The sequence below is a fragment of the Rosa rugosa genome, chromosome 2 (assembly GCF_958449725.1).
Source record: "Rosa rugosa chromosome 2, drRosRugo1.1, whole genome shotgun sequence".
Taxonomy (NCBI): Eukaryota; Viridiplantae; Streptophyta; class Magnoliopsida; order Rosales; family Rosaceae; genus Rosa; species Rosa rugosa.
The window spans coordinates 26,645,374-26,668,169 of NC_084821.1; the positions used below are offsets into that span (position 1 = coordinate 26,645,374).

General features: G+C 39.5%; 1 protein-coding gene across 1 annotated transcript in view; it reads left to right on the forward strand.

Moving 5' to 3' along the window:
• The first annotated feature begins 19,921 nt into the window (after nucleotides 1-19,921).
• The window catches only part of LOC133733788 (uncharacterized), a 72,039-nt gene continuing 69,164 nt past the window's right edge, over nucleotides 19,922-22,796 (forward strand). The window contains exon 1 of the mRNA XM_062161426.1: nucleotides 19,922-20,052. Within this exon, the coding sequence (XP_062017410.1) occupies nucleotides 20,039-20,052 (14 nt within the window). The 5' untranslated portion in view covers nucleotides 19,922-20,038. The remainder of the gene's footprint in view (nucleotides 20,053-22,796) is intronic.

A 22,796-nucleotide genomic window follows, 5' to 3' on the forward strand; every position in this document is an offset into this window, starting at 1 on the left:
AACAATGCGCTTTGCACGTTGTCGTAAATTTTCGACAACATTTCAAGCACACGTTGTAATTTTTAACAACACTCTCGATATGTTTTCATTAGTTTTCGACAACATACATGGTATGTTGTCATATTACTGAATGTGTTGTTATAATGTTTCGATATATATTATTGCACCAGATTGCTGGGTTCTTCTTCCCTGTACCTTTATACACATTTACCATTACTTGAGCACATTCACATGCCAATATCAGTACACTAGACCATATAAAAGAAAAATATACATTTCATTAATAGTACGACATTGTTTGATATATAATTTCTTTACAAAACATACATGACAAAGTTCTGAATTCTTTGTGCATCGTTGGTAATTGAGAATACATGCATAGTATTTCAACTTCCTAACCTACATACCAATACGGCAGAGCCCTACAGTACTCTAGTAAAGCAAAAGCATATCATAAATGTAATATTAAGAGAGAAACATATTTCTTCAGGTTTCTATCTTTCTGTTGCAGATCAAGTTTGGGATTTTAGTGAAAATGTCTTTGCGAAGAACAAGAGCTCCAAAGAAATAAATCCAGCACCTGCGTCAACAAATCATCCAAAGTAACCAAATAAGAAAATGCCAGAAACTGAAAGAAGAAACTAGGAAGAAATTAGCTGCAGAACAACAAAGGAACGGAGGGAAATGGAACCTGAAATCAGTAGATGGATCTCTTCCCTGCCATCCCATCTCTTTCCATTGATCAGGTACCAAGCCGTGAAGTTCTTGATTGGGATATGTAGCATACCAAAAGCTCTCGGCGCTTCCTGTCCTCATCCAATTTTCGTAATGACCAAGTATAAGAAACAAAAGGCAAACAATTACCGGAAAATTTTTCACTACTGGATGTTCTTTTATGGGACTACAAAGTCAGAATTGAGACGACTCTCAGAATTTACAAATGAAAGCATAGAGCATCACCTTTGGTCCACAGTGCCACAAAATAGAGCATAGAGCATAATTTTTTCTCGAGGTTCATGAACTCGTATCAACACGCTTTATGTCTTTCGTGAAGGAAGTTTTCAGAGAAACCCAACAAATAAAAAGTTAACCCCTGCCCCCCCCCCCTAAAATGACGCTTCCTGAATAATTATTCGCCCAAAACACTTCCGCTCCATCCACGAGCCGCGAAACCGTCTGATAATCACTAATTAGATTCCGAAAAATCCTCGAAAAATAATAACGAATTTTCGAGGTATTACACCCCAGATCGTTGCAAGGGTTCATGGCAGCCCCTGCTTATCTCCTGTCTTCCATTGAATCAAACCATCCACCAAATAAAAAAAATTCTTCTACTATCATCGCTGAGCCCACCTCCCCGAAATCCACCACCGTGTCTTCCGTAAGAGCTAAGGATGTCGCTGGTCTAGAAGCCATGTCCTCCGCCATTAGTCGATGTCGAAAAGAAGTTTGCAAGAAATCAAGAGGAAACCCTAATTTCACAACCCTAGCAGAGAGCACCTAGGTTTACTAATATAAAGTTGATATTGAAGCTTGAAACTTCTTCATGGGTAAATTTATTGTTATTAAAAGATATTCATCTACAACGCTATACAATCTTTAGTTTAGGTTTATTTAGTAATATTCTTTATATTGTTAGTTAGATAAACAGTTGAATGTACTAAAAAGTCTCGAGCATCGTAGATTTATGTCACCTTGAGCCCCTAAATTCTCAGAGTCGGCCGAAGGATTAAATTAGACTTGTTTTCTACGAGACATCGATCAAAGTCAAGTCTCTTGGGGACTCCTAGCCTATTTAAGACTTAAGTTTCTATGCTTAGTTGTTCATTCAATACTAATTGGGCAAAAAGATGTATGATGATTTATAGATAATTTATTTTAGGGTGCGGTTATTGCCTCCCTACCATCTACTTAGTTCACCCTACAAGGTAAAATAAAATCAAATATTTCAATTATACCCTTTTTTTAAATTATGAAAATAATAACATATCATAAGAAAATAAAAATCCAAAAGATAGAATCATCAACATTCGCCATTGTTTTGCCGCCATCACTGCCTTGTTCATTTTTCTTCTTTTACAGTTTCTCTTTGTTGTTAGATGTGGCTTTCCATTCCACAACTGATTGATCTCTAGAGCTCCTTTACCTTTCTTTAATATTAATCGATTTCTCATTAGCTATCCATACTTATTATTCCTTCAATAAATTGTAAAGAGCAACTTGAAAATCTGACATTTCTTATCTCTATAAGTAAGCTTTGTATTAAGAGCTAGCTAGCTCAGCCTCTAATTGAACATTATTAATTGCTTGTAATGTGTTCTTCTTTTTTTTTTTTGTCATAAACAATCTGCAAACCTGCATTATTAATTATGGTCTTCTTCTCCATGTTATTGTCATCAAGGTTCCTAGAATATATGTAGGTAGCAAGGATTATTTTTTTCCTTCTCTTTTTTATGTTTTGGTTTTCATAGGTCTAATTGTTTTTTCATTTGCAGGTAAAATTAGAAAATTTAGTGTAAAATATTATATGTAGGGTGAACTAAGTAGATTGTAGAGTGACAATAACTGCACTCTTTATCTCATCAACATAACTGTCTATAACTCTCTTTATTACTCAGTGAAATGAACTATTGTCTACTGCTAATTGGTTCTTAATTTACAAAAAAGAAAAGAAAAAAAATCACATTCAGGTGATGTGGGCGCAAAAAATTCAATCAATTGATGCAGTGAAGATAACATGTAAAAGAAAGGTTTAATGACATGTTTTGTACCAACCAAAAATTCTTAAGTGATCAAGTACCGATACTTAGCTGCCATGTAAGAAACATAATTCCTTCATGGGCTTGGACTTGAAGTAAGTTGTTTCTTGAGGTTTTCTTCCTTGCACCTTTGGTTAGAAAATTTCTACTAGGATTGTCTTCCCTATCGAGACTAACCGATATTTTGCTACCAAAAGCCCTTCCCACCAAGGAACTAGATTCAAGAAATAATCTTATTTAAGACATCTTCAAGATGTAGAGCTCTATTGATGCTTATTCTGATTAAGGGAAAGTTCATTTCGTTTCTAGCTTTATTGAGCTGCAAGCTAGGTTATATCTGACTTGGGTATAGGGAGTTGGGATTTATGACTACCCTCCAAACTTGTTTCGCTAGCATCGCTTTATTAAAAGCTTTCAAATCCTAGAAAACCTAACCCTCTCTCTTCCTTAGAATAACAGAGAGATTTCTATGCTTTCCAATGAAATTGTCTCCTGTCAGTACTTCCCCATCAGAATCTAGTATATATCTTTTTTAAATCACCATAAAACTCTTTTGTTGACAAAAAGCAACTCATAGCATATATTGGAAGAGATTGAGCAACTACTCTGATTAGGATATCTTCGCCCATTCCACCAAACAGTTTACCTTGCCATCCTCATAATTTTTTTACCGAGAGACCATTCATATGTTGGTATCTCTTAGCGGAACCCACATAAGTTGGCAGCCAGATTTTTTTCATAAGGCTCAACAACCTCCACCCCTAAAGTAGTAGATAATTGAAGTTGAACATCCTAAGCCACATTCTTGCTAAATGTGACGGAACTCTTATGAAAATTAACTGTTGCCCAAAAGCATGACCATAAGTTGCAATCACATCCTAGATATGTTGACAAGGCGATAGCTTATGCATATGACATACTATCCTCCGCAGAGATAATAATTAATAAGGAGCTTGATGATAAATAGAAGTACCTGATAACACACTTGAATTTGTTTTTGATAAACCAACGTAGAGAAACCCTCTGCTCTAAGTAAGAACAAATATGGTGATAATGGGTCTCTTTGATGTAACTCTCTAGACGGGATGACATAACCTATAGGTTTACCTCTTACTTAAAACGAGTACCTGACCAAAGACACACACTGCATAACCATGTAAATCCAACTACGAGCAAAATCGTACCCCTCCATCACTTTCACCTTCCTAAAAAAATCCATTCCATTCGATCATAGGCTTTGCACAAGTCCAATTTTAAAGCCATAAAACCATCATCATTAACTGTCTTATATTGAATGAAGTGAGCAACCTCATTTCTGACAAGAGTATTATCTGTAATGAAACACCTAGGAACAAAAGCACTTTGGTAGGGGGAGATATATGATCGATATCAGGCAAGGTTGTTTTCAGTTTGTTTGCAATCACCTTAGAACAAATCTTGTATGATCACACTACCACTATGTCTTTACAAGTTGATAATAGAGAGCTTCCCAAGCTTTCTAATGAGTTTTTCCATTGTATCAAGTGCTAGTCGGGTACTCGTAGCCTTATTCATCAAGTTAAACATGGACATGTCAATATAATCCCTCTGCCACTTTGCCTTGTATCAAGTGCTATAGGTGTAAGATTATTTGGACTTATCAATGTCAACTTAAGGAACAAGCAACTTGCTACTCTTGATGCAGAACAAGCAATCGACTTGTCAATGGTGTTTCAATTAGGATTCCCAGTTCATTGAGGGAACTTACATGATCATACCTCACTGCATTAGGTTATGTACATGAATCAGGAATGTTCATATTGCTAATCGGTATAGGAAACCTTTATGGGAAGGTACCTGGACTTGTTGGCCTATATAAGGAACCACTTGGTCCCTGCTCTAGCTATCATTACCTGCATCTGAGAATACATTGCTTTGCCCATTAGAGAAATCTCAACCAGGATAACTCAGAGGAGAACCAACCAAGTACACTATGTTGAGGAAGATCAATTCGTCATCATTTGCAATGGCTGCTGCTCCAGGTATTTTTGTGTTCTTAAGCTCGAGTACAAATATACATACACATTAATATGATTGATATTGGTATAAGAGCCTTTTGTGTTCGCTTAAGAATCGACATGACTTTATAAAAAATTTATTTTCTTTCAAAAAAAAAAAAAACACGTTTTGAGCTTTTAACCAAACACCAAAGGGGGAGAGTATTCAGCCATCTGTTTTGGGCTACTTAATCAAACACCGGCCCAAAATTCCGACCCGATGGCCTGCGTTCAAATAGCGAGTGGAGCAAATATTTTTCTGTTGTTCTACAACGGTTAGCCCCAATTCTAGGTTGCTTCAGATGCTAGGGCTTCTTGATCAAGCCTTCAACAAGAGAATTCCGCCTAAATCTCCATGACTTGTTGAATCCTTGATCAAGGAACCTCTGCATCTTCTATTTATGCCTTTGGATCGACATGATGGTCAAAACTTTATGGAATTCTCGAACCCAAGTGTGCGGTCCTTGCATGCTCCGTTTTTGATTTCTTGCAAATTTTAAATATTAAAATAGCCTTGTTGAGGCCTATATATGTGATTGTTTGTAGGGTATTGATTGTATTGTGTTCTGGTTGAGTTTTGTGTTTTCTTGTGAATATTGATGATGTATTGCTGTGTTTGTCTCCCTTTTATTCTAAATCACAATAAGACTTAATTCATAAAACTTAATCAAAACACTTAAAACATCTTGGTCCAGTTCCAGTTTAAGAACTTTATGTATAGTACTGTCTATAGCAGTCCCATGTAAAGTGCTTCTATTGGACCTTAGCATTGGATCAATATATTGTGATGTTGATTTCAGGAGCTTAAATCCTTGCTCCACACAGGAGGTTTAAAAGATTATGGCTTGTGAGATTAATGTCAGCATATAACAGGGTTCAAGGCTCACCTCAATATGGTAACTTGAACTGTCTTCTTGCCACTCTAGGTGATGACATGTTCTAGATACCAACAATTGGGTTTCTTGAGCTTTGGGTATATGATTAAGTTATAAAAGTGTCTATATTGTCTTTCTGCCACTCTAGGTAAAGCATGACACATTCATATTAGGCACTGCATCTTTGCCTTTTCAGTTAAAAATTGTTGCTTACTGATAAACTTCTAAATAAATTTCAGCTTTGAATATGCTTTTTAATTGCAACCAAATGGAAACACTTAATGGTTCAAACTTCAAGAAGTGGAAACAAGACCTAGAATTATGTCTAGAGTATAGTGACTATGAGCATGTGTTGAATGAAGATCCCCCAGCAGAGTTGACACCCACTAGCACTAGAGAAGCTAAGGATAAATATGCACAGTGGCATAAACACAATAGGATGGCCCTGGTCATTATGAAGAGATGTCAGAAGCTGTTAAGGGTGGCATACCTGATGCAAAATTGGCCAGAGAGTACTTTAAAAATATTGAGGAAAAATATCAGATATCAGACAAAGCTGAAACTGGTGCTCTCATGAGTGCTCTTACCGGAATGAAGTTTGATGGGGTAGGAAGCATTAGGGAATACATTTTGAAGGGAACTGAGATTGCTGCAAAACTGAAGGCTTTAGGGGTTACCATAGACGACCCTTTCCTAGTCCACCTTATCCTAAACTCATTACCATCTCAATACTCTCAGTTAGAGTGCAACTACAACACACAGAAGGAAAAATGGACTGTGAACGAGCTGATCTCTATATGTGTTCAAGAAGAAGACAGAATTAAGAAAAGAAAAGGGGTGGCTATTAACTTGGTTAGCAAACCACAGTTCAAGAAAAAGGCCTATAAGTCTACCTATTCAGCACCCTCTACCTCAAAAGCAACAGCTGGAACTTCTACCGGATCTAACAACCCTAAGAACCAAAGATCAAGTTTTGTTAAGTGCTTCTTCTACTGTAAGCCTGGACACGTTAAGAAAGAATGCAGAGCCTTTAAAGATTGGTTGAGTAAAAAAGGGTTTTCTAAGAAAGAGGATTCCAAATAAAGATGAGGCTAGGATTAGCTCGGGGAATGGGAATAGAGTAGCTGTGAAGGTCATAGGAGTTGTCAGACTTATTTTTACTACTGGTTTTACTTTAGATTTGGAAAATGTACTTTGTATTCCTTCTATGCAAAGAAACTTGATTTCTGGTTCTCTTTTAGTCAAAAATCATGGTTGTACTTTTGTTGGCAATAATAAAAGTTTGGATTTCTTTAAAAATTCTGATTTAATTGGTGATGCTTTTTTATTTGATGGTTATTGGCATATGAATTGCAAAAATTCAGTTGAGGTAGTTTTAACAGAGAAAACAATTGGTTTTTGATAAAGTAATCTGGGTTCACATCCAAAATCAATTGGCAATGGATGGAGTGGCCCAAATCCTTATACGACACGTGTACAAAGGCAAATCTAACAGCTGAAATTGATTTGCCCACTATACTTTCAATCCTTCCTCTATTCGCGACCAAGTACTGAAGGTTCACAGTTTCAGACTACGGGAGTAATCCTGCTTTGTCTGCTTCATCAAGCTCAAGACCCAAGCTTTTTTAACCCCTCCACACAAACGTATCATCTTCATCTAAAATCATGGTCATTCTTGCCTTTGCTTTTCTTTTCTTGTTATAATTTGATGTTTTTAATCATTGTTTATTTAGATGGAATGAGGATTTGACATAGCCTCCATTGATTCAAATCTGAAGCTACTAGCCTTGAAGCAACCAAAGTACTCCCACATCTACTAAGCCCAGTCTACCCCCTCTCTCTCTCTGGCTCTCTTAGTGAGATGAGACTCTCTTTAGCTATTTCCTTCCACCAAAATCAAGCCATTGCTTTTTCTTTGGTGTCATATACTTATCTACTCATATGTACATTCCTTTTCACTTCCCTCCCCGTCGCTATGAGTACTGCTTCGAATGATTACACAATACACATCCTTAGTTTTCGATGGGTGTTCAAAACAAGTGTTCCCAAACAATGTCCACCAGAAAATAAACCTCAAATCCCCAATGGACGCCAAACAATTAGCCCTCTGCTTTTCTCTCATCATTCCTTTCTTCTCCTTTTAATCAATCAAGATGAACCCATCTTGGGAACCAAAGTTTGCTATGGAAGAGATGAGATTTGAGAGGGAGAGACGAGATCTGAACTGGCAAAGAAGAAACAAGGGGGTAGAGAGAGAGAGAGAGCGTGACTTATTTTTAAGCCTCAGCAGATGGATTAAAAAAATAGATAAATAAGTAGGTATTTACAAAAACCAATATAAGCCGTTGGATGTGATTTTGTACACGCGTCGCTTCGTCATGAAAAGCTTAGGCAGGTTAGGCAAATAAGGAGGTTAGGAGAGGATCCTCTCCCATCCTTATAAGCCCATAGGCAAGGCCCCATTTTTCCCATGTGGGATGTATATATATATTCTCAACACGCCCCCGCACGTGTGGCAAATTTTCAAGAGATACACGTGGACAATTTTTGGGTGACGTGGAGCCCGTGTGGCCGTTAGGTATGCACACGTGGGTAACCCACTCTGATACCATGGTAAAGTAATAAGGGGTTCACATCCAAAACCAATTGGCAATGGATGGAATGGCCCAAATCCTTATAAACCCATAGGCAAGGTCCCATTTGATAAAGTAATCTGGGGTTCACATCCAAAACCAATTGGCAATGGATGAAGTGGCCCAAATCCTTATAAACCCATAGGCAAGGTCCCATTTGATAAAGTAATCTGGGGTTCACATCCAAAACCAATTGGCAATGGATGGAGTGGCCCAAATCCTTATAAACCCATAGGCAAGGTCCCATTATCCAAAACCAATTGGCAATGGATGGAGTGGCCCAAATCCTTATAAACCCATAGGCAAGGTCCCATTTTTCCCATATATTCTCAACAGTTTTAAAAGACCTAGATTAAATGAAAAATCTGCTTTTCTTTTGCACAAACGTTTGGGACATATTTCAGAAGAAAGATTGAAAGTTTTAGTAAAACAAAATATCCTGCCTCCTTTAGATTTTTCTGATTTTGGTGTCTGCATAGAGTGTCTTAAGGGGAAAACTACCAATCTTAGAAAGAAAGGTTCAGTTAGAAGTCAAGAGCTATTAGAACTTATACATACTGACATTTGTGGCCCTTTTCCTCACAAAGCTATTTACGGAAATCAGTACTTTATTACTTTTATTGATGATTTTTCAAGATATTGTCAAGTTTTTCTTATTTCTGAAAAATCAAAGGCTTTGGAAGCTTTTAAAAGTTTTAAGGCAGAGTCAGAGAAGCAAATGGATAAGGTGATTAAGGTTGTTAGATCAGATAGAGGTGGAAAGTTTTATGATAGATATACAGAATCATGGCAAAATAAAGGTCCTTTTGCTCTTTATCTTGAAGAATGTGGAATTAAAGCTCAATAAACCACACCAGGTACCCCACAGCAGAATGGAGTTGCATAAAGGAGGAACAGAACCTTGATAAACATGGTGAGGAGCAAGATTTGCAAATCTGGTTTGCCTAGATATTTGTGGGGAGAAGCATTGAAAACAGCCAACTATATTTGCAACGGGACCCTAAGCAAATCAGTGGAAAACAAGACACCTTTTGAGTTATGGTTCAACAAGAAACCAAGTTTGCATCACTTCCACGTGTGGGGCTGCAGAGCTGAAGCAAGAATATACAATCCTCAACAATAGAAGCTAGATTCAAGAACCTCGAGTGTATTTTTCATTGGTTACCTAAATAAGTCTAAAGGATACAGGTTTTACAGCCGTAATAGTGGTACAAGGATTCTGGAAACCAATAGAGCAGTTTTTATTGGTGAGCTAGATGATTCAGAAACTGCAGGAGATAATGAGCTTGAACCAGAAAATATAGAAACAGAAAATACATTTGAATGGCTAGTTTACTGCACTAATGAAGGCGTCAACACTGAGGCACCGAATCATAATGATGATCAAGATACGCAAAATGTCATTCCTCTAGCAGAATCAGTGATCAACAACCATGATGCAGCTCTACAACATGATGGCCACAATGATTTTTTGCAACATCCAGAACCACTTATTGAGCCTCAGCAACCTAATAACATAGTTCAACAGCAAGAGCAAGTTGAACCACACCCACAACAACAACCACAAGCACCATTGAGGAGATCACAAACGGAAAGAAGATCAGCCATACCAGACTATCATGAAACCTCATTCTTAACAGAAGCAGACTTTGATTTAAGAGAAGAAGAAGATCCAATGTCTTACTCTCATGCGATTGAGTCTTCACATGCAGACAAATGGGTTGAGGCTATGCGATCAGAGTTAAAATCAATGGAAATTAACAATGTGTGGGATTTAGTTGACAAACCAGAAGGGTACAAGCCAGTAGGGTGTAAATGGGTATTCAAGACTATAAAGGATTCTAGAGGAAATATAGAAAGGTACAAGCCAAGATTGGTTGCCAAAGGTTTCACTCAAAAGAAGAGTATTGATTACACAGAAACTTTCTCCCCTGTGTCTACAAAAGATGCTTTCAGAATTTTGATGGCTTTAGTGGCGCACTTCGATCTTGAGCTTCATCAGATGGATGTCAAGACAACCTTTCTAAATGGAAATTTAGATGAAGAAATATATATGATGCAAACTGAAGGCTTTACTGCAGAAGGACATAATGAAAAGGTATGTAAATTAAAGAAATCGATTTATGATTTGAAACAAGCATCTAGGCAGTGGTACCTTAAATTTGATTTAGTAATTAGTTCTTTTGGGTTTGTGGAAAATAAGCTGGATGAATGCACTTATATGAAGATCAGTGGGAGCAAGTTTATTTTTCTGATCTTATATGTTGATGACATATTGCTGGCAAGTAGCGACTTAAACCTGCTGAGAGAAACCAAGAATTTTCTGTTGAAAATTTTTGATATGAAGGATATGGGAGAGGCAGCTTTTGTACTTGGTATAGAGATTAAGAGGGACAGAGAGAAGAAAATATTGGGATTATCTCAAAGAAGCTATATTGATAGGGTACTTAAGAGGTTTGCAATGGAAACCTGTAAGGAAGGTGAGTCACCTATGTCAAAAGGAGATAAGCTGCATTCTGGACAATGTCATAAGAATTCACTAGAAAAGAAAGAGATGGATAAGAGACCCTATGCGAGGTTGGTTGGGAGTCTCATGTATGCTCAAGTATGTACTAGGCCTGATATCACATTTTCAGTTGGTGTGTTGTTGAGATATCAATCCAATCCAAGGAATGAACATTGGATTGCAGATAAAAAGGTGCTCAGGTATTTGCAAAAGACTAAAAACTACATGCTAGTATACAGAAGAGTTGAAGATTAGGAACTAGAAGTAATTAGTTATACAGATTCTGACTACAAGGGTTGCATTGATGATCTAAAGTCTACTTCAAGATACATTTATATGTTGGCAGGTGGTGCAATCTCATGGAGAAGTGTAAAGCAATCTCTGACAGCTACTTCAACTATGCAGGCTGAATATGTAGCCATTCATGATGCCACTGGACAAGCCTTATGGCTTCAAAATTTCTTGAATGAAATCAAGGTAGTGGATTCAGTTGAGAGACCTTTAAAAATTTACTATGATAACACAACTGCAGTGTTCTTTGCTAAGAACAATAGAAGGTCGACAACTTCAAGAAATATAGATGTGAAGTATTATGCAGTAAGAGAAAATGTGAGAAACAGTGAGATAGAAATAATTAAGATTGGCACTCTTGATCAACTTGCAGACCCTCTCACAATGGCCATTGCAGTAGCATCCTTTCAGGTACATGTCAAAAACATGGGAATATATTTTGGAGAGCCTTGATTCAGTAGTTTAGTGGGAGCTGAAAACTTTGATTTTACAAGCATGTGTTTTATTAAGCTGAGAATTGTTTGATGCAGCAATAATTGTTTTAGAAGTTTATTTTTCTCAAGTTCTTTTATCATGTCTTCTGCATACATTATTGACTTGAAAATTTTCAAGATTTAGACTATTGGCTTGCAGCTTCATGCGTGATAATATAGGACGTGAATTTGCAGGTTTATATCAGTAAGCAAATTTTAATAATTCTGTTTTGAATCCTGCATAAGGACCTTATTTGTGCTAATATATATGTTTTCATTTTGTTTAAGCACAATTTCATGTACACAAATTTAACTCATGTAATCTGTATTGATTGCTTCTATACATGATGTTGAGGTGCTGGTACTTAGTTAAGTATCTGTTTTCTCATTGTCTGTAAAGTCCATTGCAGATTGACTGAGTTTAGGAACAAGTTGAAATTCATGGCTAGTCCAGCGCGCACTTCATGGTTGCTATATCTGACTTAAGTAGCATTCTTGCTGTGTTGAACAATGATAGTCCAAGTGGGTGAATGTAAGATTATTTGGACTTATCAATGTCAACTTAAGGAACAAGCAACTTGCTACTCTTGATGTAGAACGAGCAATCGGACTTGTCAATGGTGTTTCAATTAGGATTCCCAGTTCATTGAGGTAACTTACATGATCATACCTCACTGCATTAGGTTATGTACATGAATCAGGAATGTTGTTCCTATTGTTAATCGGTATAGGAAACCTTTATGGGAAGGTATCTGGACTTGTTGGCCTATATAAGGAACCACTTGGTCCCTGCTCTAGCTATCATTACCTGCATCTGAGAATACATTGCTCTGCCCATTAGAGAACTCTCATCAAGGATAGCTCAGAGGAGAACCAACCAAGTACACTACGTTAAGGAAGATAAATTCGTCATCAATTGCAATGACTGCTCCTCCAGGTATGTTTGTGTTCTTATGCTCGATGATAAGAGCATTTTAATGCGACGTTTTAAATGTTATTTCCTCATATTTACTTAGTTATTTCCTTAAATAAATCCTTCTTGATTAGGAAAGTTTCCATATTTAGAAAGTTTCTATTTTTAGTAAGTTTAATAAAAGTTTCTATTTTTAGGTCCCATGGAGCAAATGGAGCTTAAATGAGCCTAAAGGAGAAAGAGGAGCATGAAACGTTGGAAATGGCTAAGGAAAGGCACAAGGGCTGCAAAATTGAGCTGAAATGAAGAAATGAAGTTTTCCTGGTCCAGCCAGGAAATCCTGATTCAACAAGGAAATCTTGTTCAAAATAGGAAACTTTGTCAAGGCAAGACTCCTGAGTCAACTAGGAAGCATTACTGGAAAAATGAAGAAAAATGGGGAAATGTGAGGAGTCCTGAAGGCACTAGAAGACCACATGGCTTGAAGATGACGCAAGAAAGCTCAAGATCCTTCTAGATAATTGTGATTTTAGGCAAAAAGGAAGAGACCTAAGTATACTAGGGTTTCTTGGACACCAAAGGAGTGAATTTTAAGTGAAATAATTGTTTTTACCGTGAGATATATAAGGGGGTATAAAAAGTGACGTTTTGGGACTCAAAATATGTCCAGATACGTTCCTGGAGAATTTCAAGGAATTGCAACACGGAAAGGTCCGAAACAAGTCCAGATTCATTATCTAGGTTCATTCCTATTTCTTTGGCCAAAAATTAAGAGAAAAATCAAATAAATTCATGGGAAATTCGGCAAAAATATATTTTAAGGATTATGGACTTATTTTGGAGCTTTTTGATTGGTTGGATGACATAGCAGGGCTGACATGGCGCTAATTGATTGGTTGAAGCTGCGTGGAGCAACCATAAAATTTCTTGGAAATTAAAAGAAGATTCACGAAGCTTTGCCGTCCCCTATATATACCCCCACACCCTTGGACGTTTTTCACACCTCTCCCCTCAGAAAATTATCCAACGTCCAAAGCTCTCTCCCTCTCCATTCTCTAGTTTCAAATCTCTGCGTTTTCAAGCAAGGAGAGGAAGAAGAAGAAGAAGCCGTGAAGCCTCTTAGCTGCCATCATCCACCTTGAAGCCGTGAAGCCTTGAAGACTTGCTTTCAAGATTCAAGAGTCCAACGTCTCAAGCTCTCCATCACTATCTCCATTCACGGTGTAATTCAATCTTTTTCCTTGTAACCTCTTTTGGTTTCTTTGTTTGAATTAGTATGAACTTGATTCTAGTTAACCTAACGTTTAGGGCAAAGTTTAAGCCCAATTCTATGTTTGAATAAAAATTTCGAATTCTATGGTTGTCATTCTAAGTTGCTTTTGTGAGTTTGTTCGATTGATTTTGCTTGATTGATATATTTTACATGTTTATCTTATTTGGGTCGACACTTATAGGATTTGCATGTGTTAACGTTAGTGATCCGTGGGATCTCTAGTTAGCTTTAGAGAGAGAGAGAGAGTGACACAAGATGTATAGTGGTTCGCCTTCGCATGAGCGGGAGACTACGTCCACTTGAAAGCTATACTAGTGTGTCGAGCCTTGCGGCCTAACAAGATTACAAGAGATGTAATGAATCTCTTGAGTTGTGGGAGGAGGCATTCCTTTTATAGATGAAGGAATGCTTCTCCTTTACTTGTTCTTCGATGTGGGACAAGCAAAGTTACTATTCTAGTCTATTTAACATGTAAAAAGCTATGTTATGGAGGCATGTTGGCAAGGGCGGGAAGGTGGCTTCCCGGTGGCGGATTTGCGACTTCCGGATACCGCCGCGTAGCCTGAACATAGGGCTACACGATGCATGTCTCGGTTGGGCCTTGCCATGTCTTGTGGATGTCCCAAAGTGGGTGTTACTTATGCTTGGTGACGTAGTAAATACTCCATATTATTGGAGGTATGTACAAGTCCCCGAAGTCCCCGAGTAAGAGTAGCTTCTTGGTTGGGGAGTTCAAATCATGAAGTCATCAAGCATAAGTAACCGGGCGGTACGGAGCCCCTACAAGTCCTCGAACTCCGTAAGCAAGAAGGGACTCGTTAACCTGCACAACAAAAACAAAAAGCAGGCATACGTAGAATGCTCGTTGTATTGGGCAACAAATGTGAGTTGCATTGATATGCGTTGGCATATATAAACGTATGAGGTGCGTGATACATGTTGATGTATACACGCTAATGGCGCCGAGTACGATCGATTATGACGTACAAACTCGAGAGCGCGTATGGCCGTGTGAGCATATGGATTGCATATGAAAAATGTAAGTTGTATGAGCGCTGCGAAGGTAAGCGTTTGTTTGGTTGTCGCTCGTATTAATGGAACGCGAAAAGAATTTGATTTGTCGCGGGCGACAAATGGTAGAAAAATTCCATGTTCCATTAACGTGTGGTGTGTCGAGTAGACATGAATGTGAAGATTGGGAGTGCCGGGAAGGCGTGAGCGGGAAGCACGAGGATTGCCGGGGAGGCATGAGCGGGAAGCTCAAGGATTGCCGGGAAGGCATGAGCGGGAAGCTCAAGGGGGATGAGCGGGAGCTCAATGGGGTGCCGGGAAGGCATGAGCGGAAGCTCAAAGGGGATGAGCGGAAGCGCAATAGGGTACCGGGAAGGCATGAGCGGAAGCTCAAAGGGGATGAGCGGAAGCTCAATGGGATGCCGGGAAGGCATGAGCGGGAAGCTTGTGAGCGGAAGCTCAAGGGTTCCCGGGAAGGCATGAGCGGGAAGCTCGTGAGCGGAAGCTCAAGGGTTGCCGGGAAGGCATGAGCGGGAAGCTCGTGAGCGGAAGCTCAATGGGTTGCCGGGAAGGCATGAGCGGGAAGCTCGTGAGCGGAAGCTCAATGGGTTGCCGGGAAGGCATGAGCGGGAAGCTCATGAGCGGAAGCTCAATGGGTTGCCGGGAAGGCATGAGCGGGAAGCTCGTGAGCGGAAGCTCAAGGGTTGCCGGGAAGGCATGAGCGGGAAGCTCGTGAGCGGAAGCTCAATGGGGTTGGGCCCCTGCTAGGCCCGCTAGAGAGTCCCCGACTCCCCAGCCATGTTTGTTGAGGGGGAGCTGCACGGAGCAGAGGGTGTTGGGAAGCGATCCCAATCTTTGGTACCCAAGCGTCGGGGTTAACTGCCGGATCAATGGCTACCGTAGGCTGTGTTAACTAGTCCCTTGCTGCCGGATCAATGGCTATTATGAGGCGTTGCCTGACCGCTTGGCGGTTTTGGTCGTAGACCGTGGATGTGTAAAGTATGTATTTGCATGAAAAAAATGACAAACACATAGAGCAAGCATGTACAAGTAGTAAAGTGGCCAAGAACATGTCGTAGGCATGCTTAAGGGTCATGGAGACATGTATAGACATGGCAATAGCTCTAATTGAAAGAGCGGAAGAGATAAGTCATAGTTACTTATCTTGTGCCAATTTGGAGGCTAGCGGAGTTTGGCCGAGCATGGCGGTCCATTGGTCCGGCGGAGTTTCCTTTGGTGATTACGCCTCCGCAACAAGATAAACGAGTTAGCATATAATATTGTAAAATTATTAAAATGCTTGTAACATGAATAAGGAGGCAAGGTAATGAAGCAATTAAGCACCAATTAAATGCGTACACGTGAGTTTGCAATGAGCAATATATATGTGTAGCTAAGTAGCTAGATGGTTAATGCCCGTGGTATAGCCCAGATAGTGTAGGCAAGTGTATATGTTGGTCTGGCCTGGAGTTCGGCGGAAGCCTGCTGGTCAGCGGAACATTTTGTTCGGCGGCAGTGTCGCAGCGGTGATGCTGGTTGGCGGAGCGGATCCATCCGGCGATGTCCGCCTGGCGGAGGTGTTCGCTGGTGCATGAGCTCGGGTTCCAGCGGAGCTGGTGGCCTTGTGGGTCAAGTGACGGAGCGTTGCTGGTGGAGATGCCAGCGGAGGAAGCTCGATGAAAAAGGTTGGCAGAGTGTTCTTGAAGTTCGGCGGTGAAATCGTCCGGCGGAGCGGTTAATGACTGCCGGATGACTGCTGGTGAATCCCTCGCTCACGAGCAATGGGGCAAGGGACTGCCGGATGACTGCCGGCGGTGCAGAGTCTGGCGGAAGTTGGGCCAGCGGCGGAAGTTGGGCGGAGGACAGCCGGCGGAGATGGAGTTTTGCCACTGGTAATGCTTTAGCGGAGGTCTGCTAGCGGAGCTTTGTCCAGCCAGCGGAGATGATCTTCCGAAATGTAAGTCTCTCACTTTCTCCGTACCCTGCAAGCAAGTGGTAGGGATGGAAAGAAGAAACAACCAGCGGAGCGCCAAAGATTGGCGGAGTTGCTGCTTAGCGGTTGACGCTGACGGAGCTGATCGCTGAGCGGAGGAAGCCTGGCGGTGTTATGCGTGGCGGATGGCTTACTGGCGGTAGCAGTCGAGCTCACTGGAGGTTCCTAGCGGAGCGGTGAAGCCTTGGTTGGCGGAGCTCCCTCGGTGGTAGGCCTGCTGGCAGTGTTTTGCTTGGCTAGCGGAGCTTCGCCGCTGGTGATGGAGTTAGCGGAGCTGGGGACCGCCGGTGGTGGGGGAGCTGCTAAGAAAAGCTTGCTCGGCGGAGGTTGAGTTCGGCGGAGCTTTTCTTGGGCGGATGGTGCTTGCTCTTATCGTTCAGAGCTTGCTGGCGGAGCGGAGCTTGCTCGGCGGTCTGCGTGGGTGGCAGCGAGCTGGTTGAAAGCGGCAAATGCAGAGTTCCTGGCTGGCGGAGGCATTGTCCAGAGGAGCGGAGAAGCTAACTGGCGGTGGGGGTGATGCCAGCAGTCCCCGACCTGTTGTGCAGCGAAGAAGAGAATGCGGCGTTGACCGGAACTTCGGAATTGCAGAGCAGAGCGAAGTGCGGCGGAGATTGAAGAGTTCGGCGGAGCTGAAGTCTGGCGGGAAATTTGAAAATTGGAGGGGTGCCCAGAGAAGATTGCTGGGTGTCCAGAGAAATTTTGGCCGCCCAGAAATTTTTTTTTTTTTTTTTTGGTAGTGCCAGCGTTGACTTTCATGGGTTGGGCGTTGACCGTTGATCACCAGCGTTGACCGGCCTTTGATGGGCGTTGACTGACTCCGCCGGGTGTTGACCAACCCCGTCGGGCGTTGACCAAGCATTGACCGCCCCATATGCTGGTGTTTCTGCAAGTTTTGACCACTCCATGGGCGTTGACTACGTGCTGACCGGCGTTGACCAGCCATGTTGGGCGTTGACCGGACGCTGACGGGCCAAAGCTCGTGGTAGGTGATGAAGCCTTTGTGTGCCGGCTTCCCACAGACGGCGCCAATGTTAACGTTAGTGATCCGTGGGATCTCTAGTTAGCTTTAGAGAGAGAGAGAGAGAGAGTGACACAAGATGTATAGTGGTTCGCCTCCGCATGAGCGGGAGACTACGTCCACTTGAAAGCTATACTAGTGTGTCGAGCCTTGCGGCCTAACAAGATTACAAGAGATGTAATGAATCTCTTGAGTTGTGGGAGGAGGCATTCCTTTTATAGATGAAGGAATGCTTCTCCTTTACTTGTTCTTCGATGTGGGACAAGCAAAGTTACTATTCTAGTCTATTTAACATGTAAAAAGCTATGTTATGGAGGCATGTTGGCAAGGGCGGGAAGGTGGCTTCCCGGTGGCGGATTTGCGACTTCCGGATACCGCCGCGTAGCCTGAACATAGGGCTACACGATGCATGTCTCGGTTGGGCCTTGCCATGTCTTGTGGATGTCCCAAAGTGGGTGTTACTTATGCTTGGTGACGTAGTAAATACTCCATATTATTGGAGATATGTACAGCATGTAATTGGAGCTAGATTTAGGTAAACAATTCACCTAATAGTTTTGTAACCCTAAATCAAAGTAGTAGTAAAGGCTTTGGACAAAAGTCGAACTCAATTGAAGAGGATTGCAAATAGATGAACTTTTTCATACTAGGTTGTGCACTCAAGTTGATAACCTTTCTCTATGCTTATTGCGTTGAACATGTATTGATTAGCTAGCTTTCTATACTTTGATTGCATGTTTAATAGGATTAATCTAGGTGCTTTCATTTAGATTAATTAGTTAAGGAAAGTAAAATATGGGAAATCATTTGCTTTGAATGTTTCACATGATCAACTTCTCTCTCATGACTTAGAGGATCAACTATAGGATTTTAATTGAATTCAATCATATGGATTTGGTTTTGATCTTTGTTTCTTACGTTCCACCCTTGTATATGTGTTTTTGCATTTTCTTTATTTTCTTTATTTTAATTTTTGAAACCCTAATGTTAAAACCCCCTTAGTTTCGTTATTTTGTATTTACCCTTTGTTTTATTTTTGTAATATTATACTTTATACTTTTATTAATTCCTTATTTGTTTTACAATGACAGGTGTGCCCTCAATCCCCGGTTAGAACGATCCCTATTTACCGTATACTAACGATGACATTTTTCAGGGTTAAATTGCGCGCTTACTTTTAGCGTATCACTCGAGTACAAATATACATACACATTACTATGATTGATAATTGGCTCTTTCTCCTCCTGATCACTGAGCTTCTAGATATAAAGGTAGGTCTTCAATTTGCTCTAGACACAAGAACAGTGCCCATCCTTGTAGAGACTGGCTGCTCTGAGGCCGTTAGACTAATTAACTCCTTTGAGACATGTTGGTCCGAGAAGGGACCAATCATTGAAGATATCAAAGTGCTCATGTATGCAGGTGGCGTAGACACAGTAATCTTTCCAACCCCGTGAATGCAACTTTGCAGCTCATTGCGTTGCTAAGTTTCCTCTAAGTGAGCAATCTCTCTTTTCTTGTATTAAGGATGGGCCAGTATGGCTTATAGAATCGGTTAATATCGATTCCAATGTTTGTAACCTTTCTTATCATCAATGAATGCTTATATTTTCGATAAAAACAAAAGTGCTATTCAGGTACTCGTAATCTTATTTGAAATAAAACTGTTAAACAAATAACTATACTTAGTTTTATGCTAAAAGTTGTACTTCTTTTTATACTAGTCTCATACCCTTGGGATGCGCGTGATATTGGTGAAGGGTAGAAAAATATAGAAGTTTTCTTATCACTCTCACTTCTTTAATATATATTTTTTTGGATCAGATTAACAACTAATCTTCCGTGAATCGAACTCACGACCTCCCACTTACATGGGAGACTTATGTCATTAGACTAAATGGTACTGAGCATTTCTTCAATATTTTCATATTTAGGTATTTCTTTTTATTTATTTTATATGATGATTATTTTAGATGTTAGATGTTTTCTATAATAAAAGATATTATAGACAATCTATATTTTGATAAAACCCTTAACTTTTATATTATATAAAATATTTTAATTTAAAAGAATAATAATTATGGTCGGTGCCCCCCTATTTAACGAAAATAATAAATAAAAATCATAGAGCCCCTAATGGTTTTCAACTCGTTGCCTCTATTCGTTTCCTGAGGAAAGCAGAGTCTCAAGTTGAGCATTGGCTCTTCACTAACTCGCACAAGAGAAGAAACAAAAGGCGAATCCAATTTTAAGGAACATGTTCTACAGAGGGTAACTCACTTTCCCTGTTTCAATTTCTCGTTCTTTCTTTTATCAAAACCATCATCTTCAGATTTCCCTCCTCTAGGTTATTTCATTCATATGCATATATCGTCTTTCTCCAATTATGGATTCAATTAATCATTCTATTTCTAATTTTGTTTCTTAGTTCGGATAAGATAATTCCCAATAGTTGAAATTAAATTTCTTTTGGATGGTGTTCTTGTTAGTTGGATCAGGATTGAAGGGGGGGGGCGGGCTTTAGGATTTTTGAATAAGTTGAGGCCAAATAATTGACTTCAACTTTGTACTTATGTTCTGGATTTGTTCTGGTTTCTTGACATTCTTAACTATTATGGAAGCATCACTCATAATTGTGATTTCTTGAAACTGATGCTAGGAATAGTTTGCACACAAATTTAACAAGTATAGCTAGTTAGTGAATGAGGGTCATGTTGGAGTTAATTATTTAGTTTGGAGCTCACTGAAGAAGAAAGGAACATTTTTTCGGGTGGATTAAGAGCAACTCTAACAGGTTTTCCATATTTTGATTTTTCTCTACTTTAGGGGAAAATGAGCTTCTTTTGCTCCAACAGATTCCCTATAACTATCCCTATTTTAGGGAAAGTGAGGAAAGAGAAAACCAAATTCCCTATATTTACAGCAATCTCTAAAATTTTAAGGAATAATATAGAGATTTTAGAGATTGCTGTAAAATAGGGAATCTGTTGGAGTTGGAGAAAAAAATATGCTAAATGTTTGACTTTTGCTTCCCTATTATACAGAAATTATAGGGAACCTGTTGGAGTTGCTCTAAGAATGAAAGTAACTATTGGACACTAATAACCGATACGATTGATGGTTTATTAATGAACTGGTTTAATAGGAAGACCAGTAAAATACTTGTTGTTATTCACAGTTAATCGAATAAGGTATAAAAACTGTACTATGGTTAATATTTTATAGGGAAAAATATCTTATCTTCCACCAAAGTTTCTCCGATATCGTCAAATATCCCCAATATATTAGCTATTTGAGATATTTTTCCAATAAAATGAAGAAATATCTATAAAATCTAATGGCCAAAAAAAAAAAACTCAGTTATTCACAGAGTAACATACATTATGGAATATAGAGGTCATATCAGGATATAAAATTTTAACAACGGTTTCTAGTAAGAATATGGTCTAATAAAGAGGCAAATTAACTGTTTAAGAAAAATACTTCGAATTGAAACCTCTGAAGGCAGATTTGGGTAAAGAAAAATCGACTCAAGGTGAATTTAGGTGAGGAGAAATCCCCTCAAGGTGATTCTGGGTGAGAAGTAATTCTCTAAATGCAAATATGTGTGAGGAGAGATCTCCTCAAGGAGAATCAAGGTGAGGATAAATATCCTCAAAGTGAATTTGGGTGAGGAGTATTCCCTTCAATGGAAATCCGAGTGAGCAATGAAATCCAATTGAAGAGAAATTCCCTAAAGATGAATCTGGGCAAGGAGAATTCATGATGAAGCAATTTCAGCAATAGAAAACAAACTTGATGGAGACATGTTTTAAAAACTTAACTCATTCACTTCATCCTTTTCAATTATATGGGATTGGCCTCAATTATGTTAAAGTTTTAGACAAATATATCAGACAATTGGGTTATGATCAGCACAAGAGTATAAAAAATGTGGTGCAATTATATGAATCATTTGGTACTGTGTAGTATGTGACACGATGTAGTATGTAGTTGACTCTACGTAGTCTATGTAGTCTGTTCGTAGACCAGCAAACAACTTTTCAATCACCTAGAGTCTCTTTTTGGATGTAGATGAAGTTGACATTTATATGTAATTCCAATAAATTGACTCTTTCAAAAGAGATATATTTTTTCATATATCCCTGATATATCTCCGAAATTTTCGATATCTCAATGATGCGTCATTATGATTAATGACAGACGTACTGAAAGGATGTACCAATGCACGCCAAACCAGTAAACGAATTCTATGTGTCACCATGGTTTCAGAAGATAAAGTCAAATCTTCTTATATTTTCGAAATTCGAAAAGATCCATTAATGTACCCTTCACTAAAGCAATCCATTCCACTTGCTACTGCAAACAAAAGGATCTGCTAACACACTCTTCGTTAACGAATTACATTTCACTTTCTACCGCAAATGAAAGGACCCATTAACGCACCCTTTGATAACGTATTCAGGTCATTTCACTTGCCTCCACAACCGAAACAATCAGTTAACGCAGCCTTCATTAACGCAAGGCAACAATGCCTCAAAGTGACAATGATCTTCACGAGACATTGCAGTCAAAATTTTCCTTCGGGAAAGAGTAACGGATAGGTTAACGCAACCCACGTCATCCACTGATCAGTCAGTTAACCCCCGATGCTAGGGTCGTAAAGATTAGACTCGCCACCTAACGCCTACTGCTTTAACAACAACTTGTAAGACCCCGGAAATTTGTTATTAAGTCCTAATTATTTCGGGAACTATTAAAGTGTTTGATAATACGATTTCGTGGTTCGAGGGTGGAGCGGAAAGTATTTCGAACAATTATTCGCTCGGAATGCTTCATCTCAAGAGTTGACTTTTGTACATTTGGATTCTGTGAAAACTTCCTTCACGAAAGTCATAGAGTGCGTCAATACGAGTTCGTGCATATGAGGAACGCGAAAATCAGAGTTCGTATGAAGAAGTTATCGCATTCGGAAAAAATTGCCATTTTTTTACAAATGATGAATTTTTGGGAAA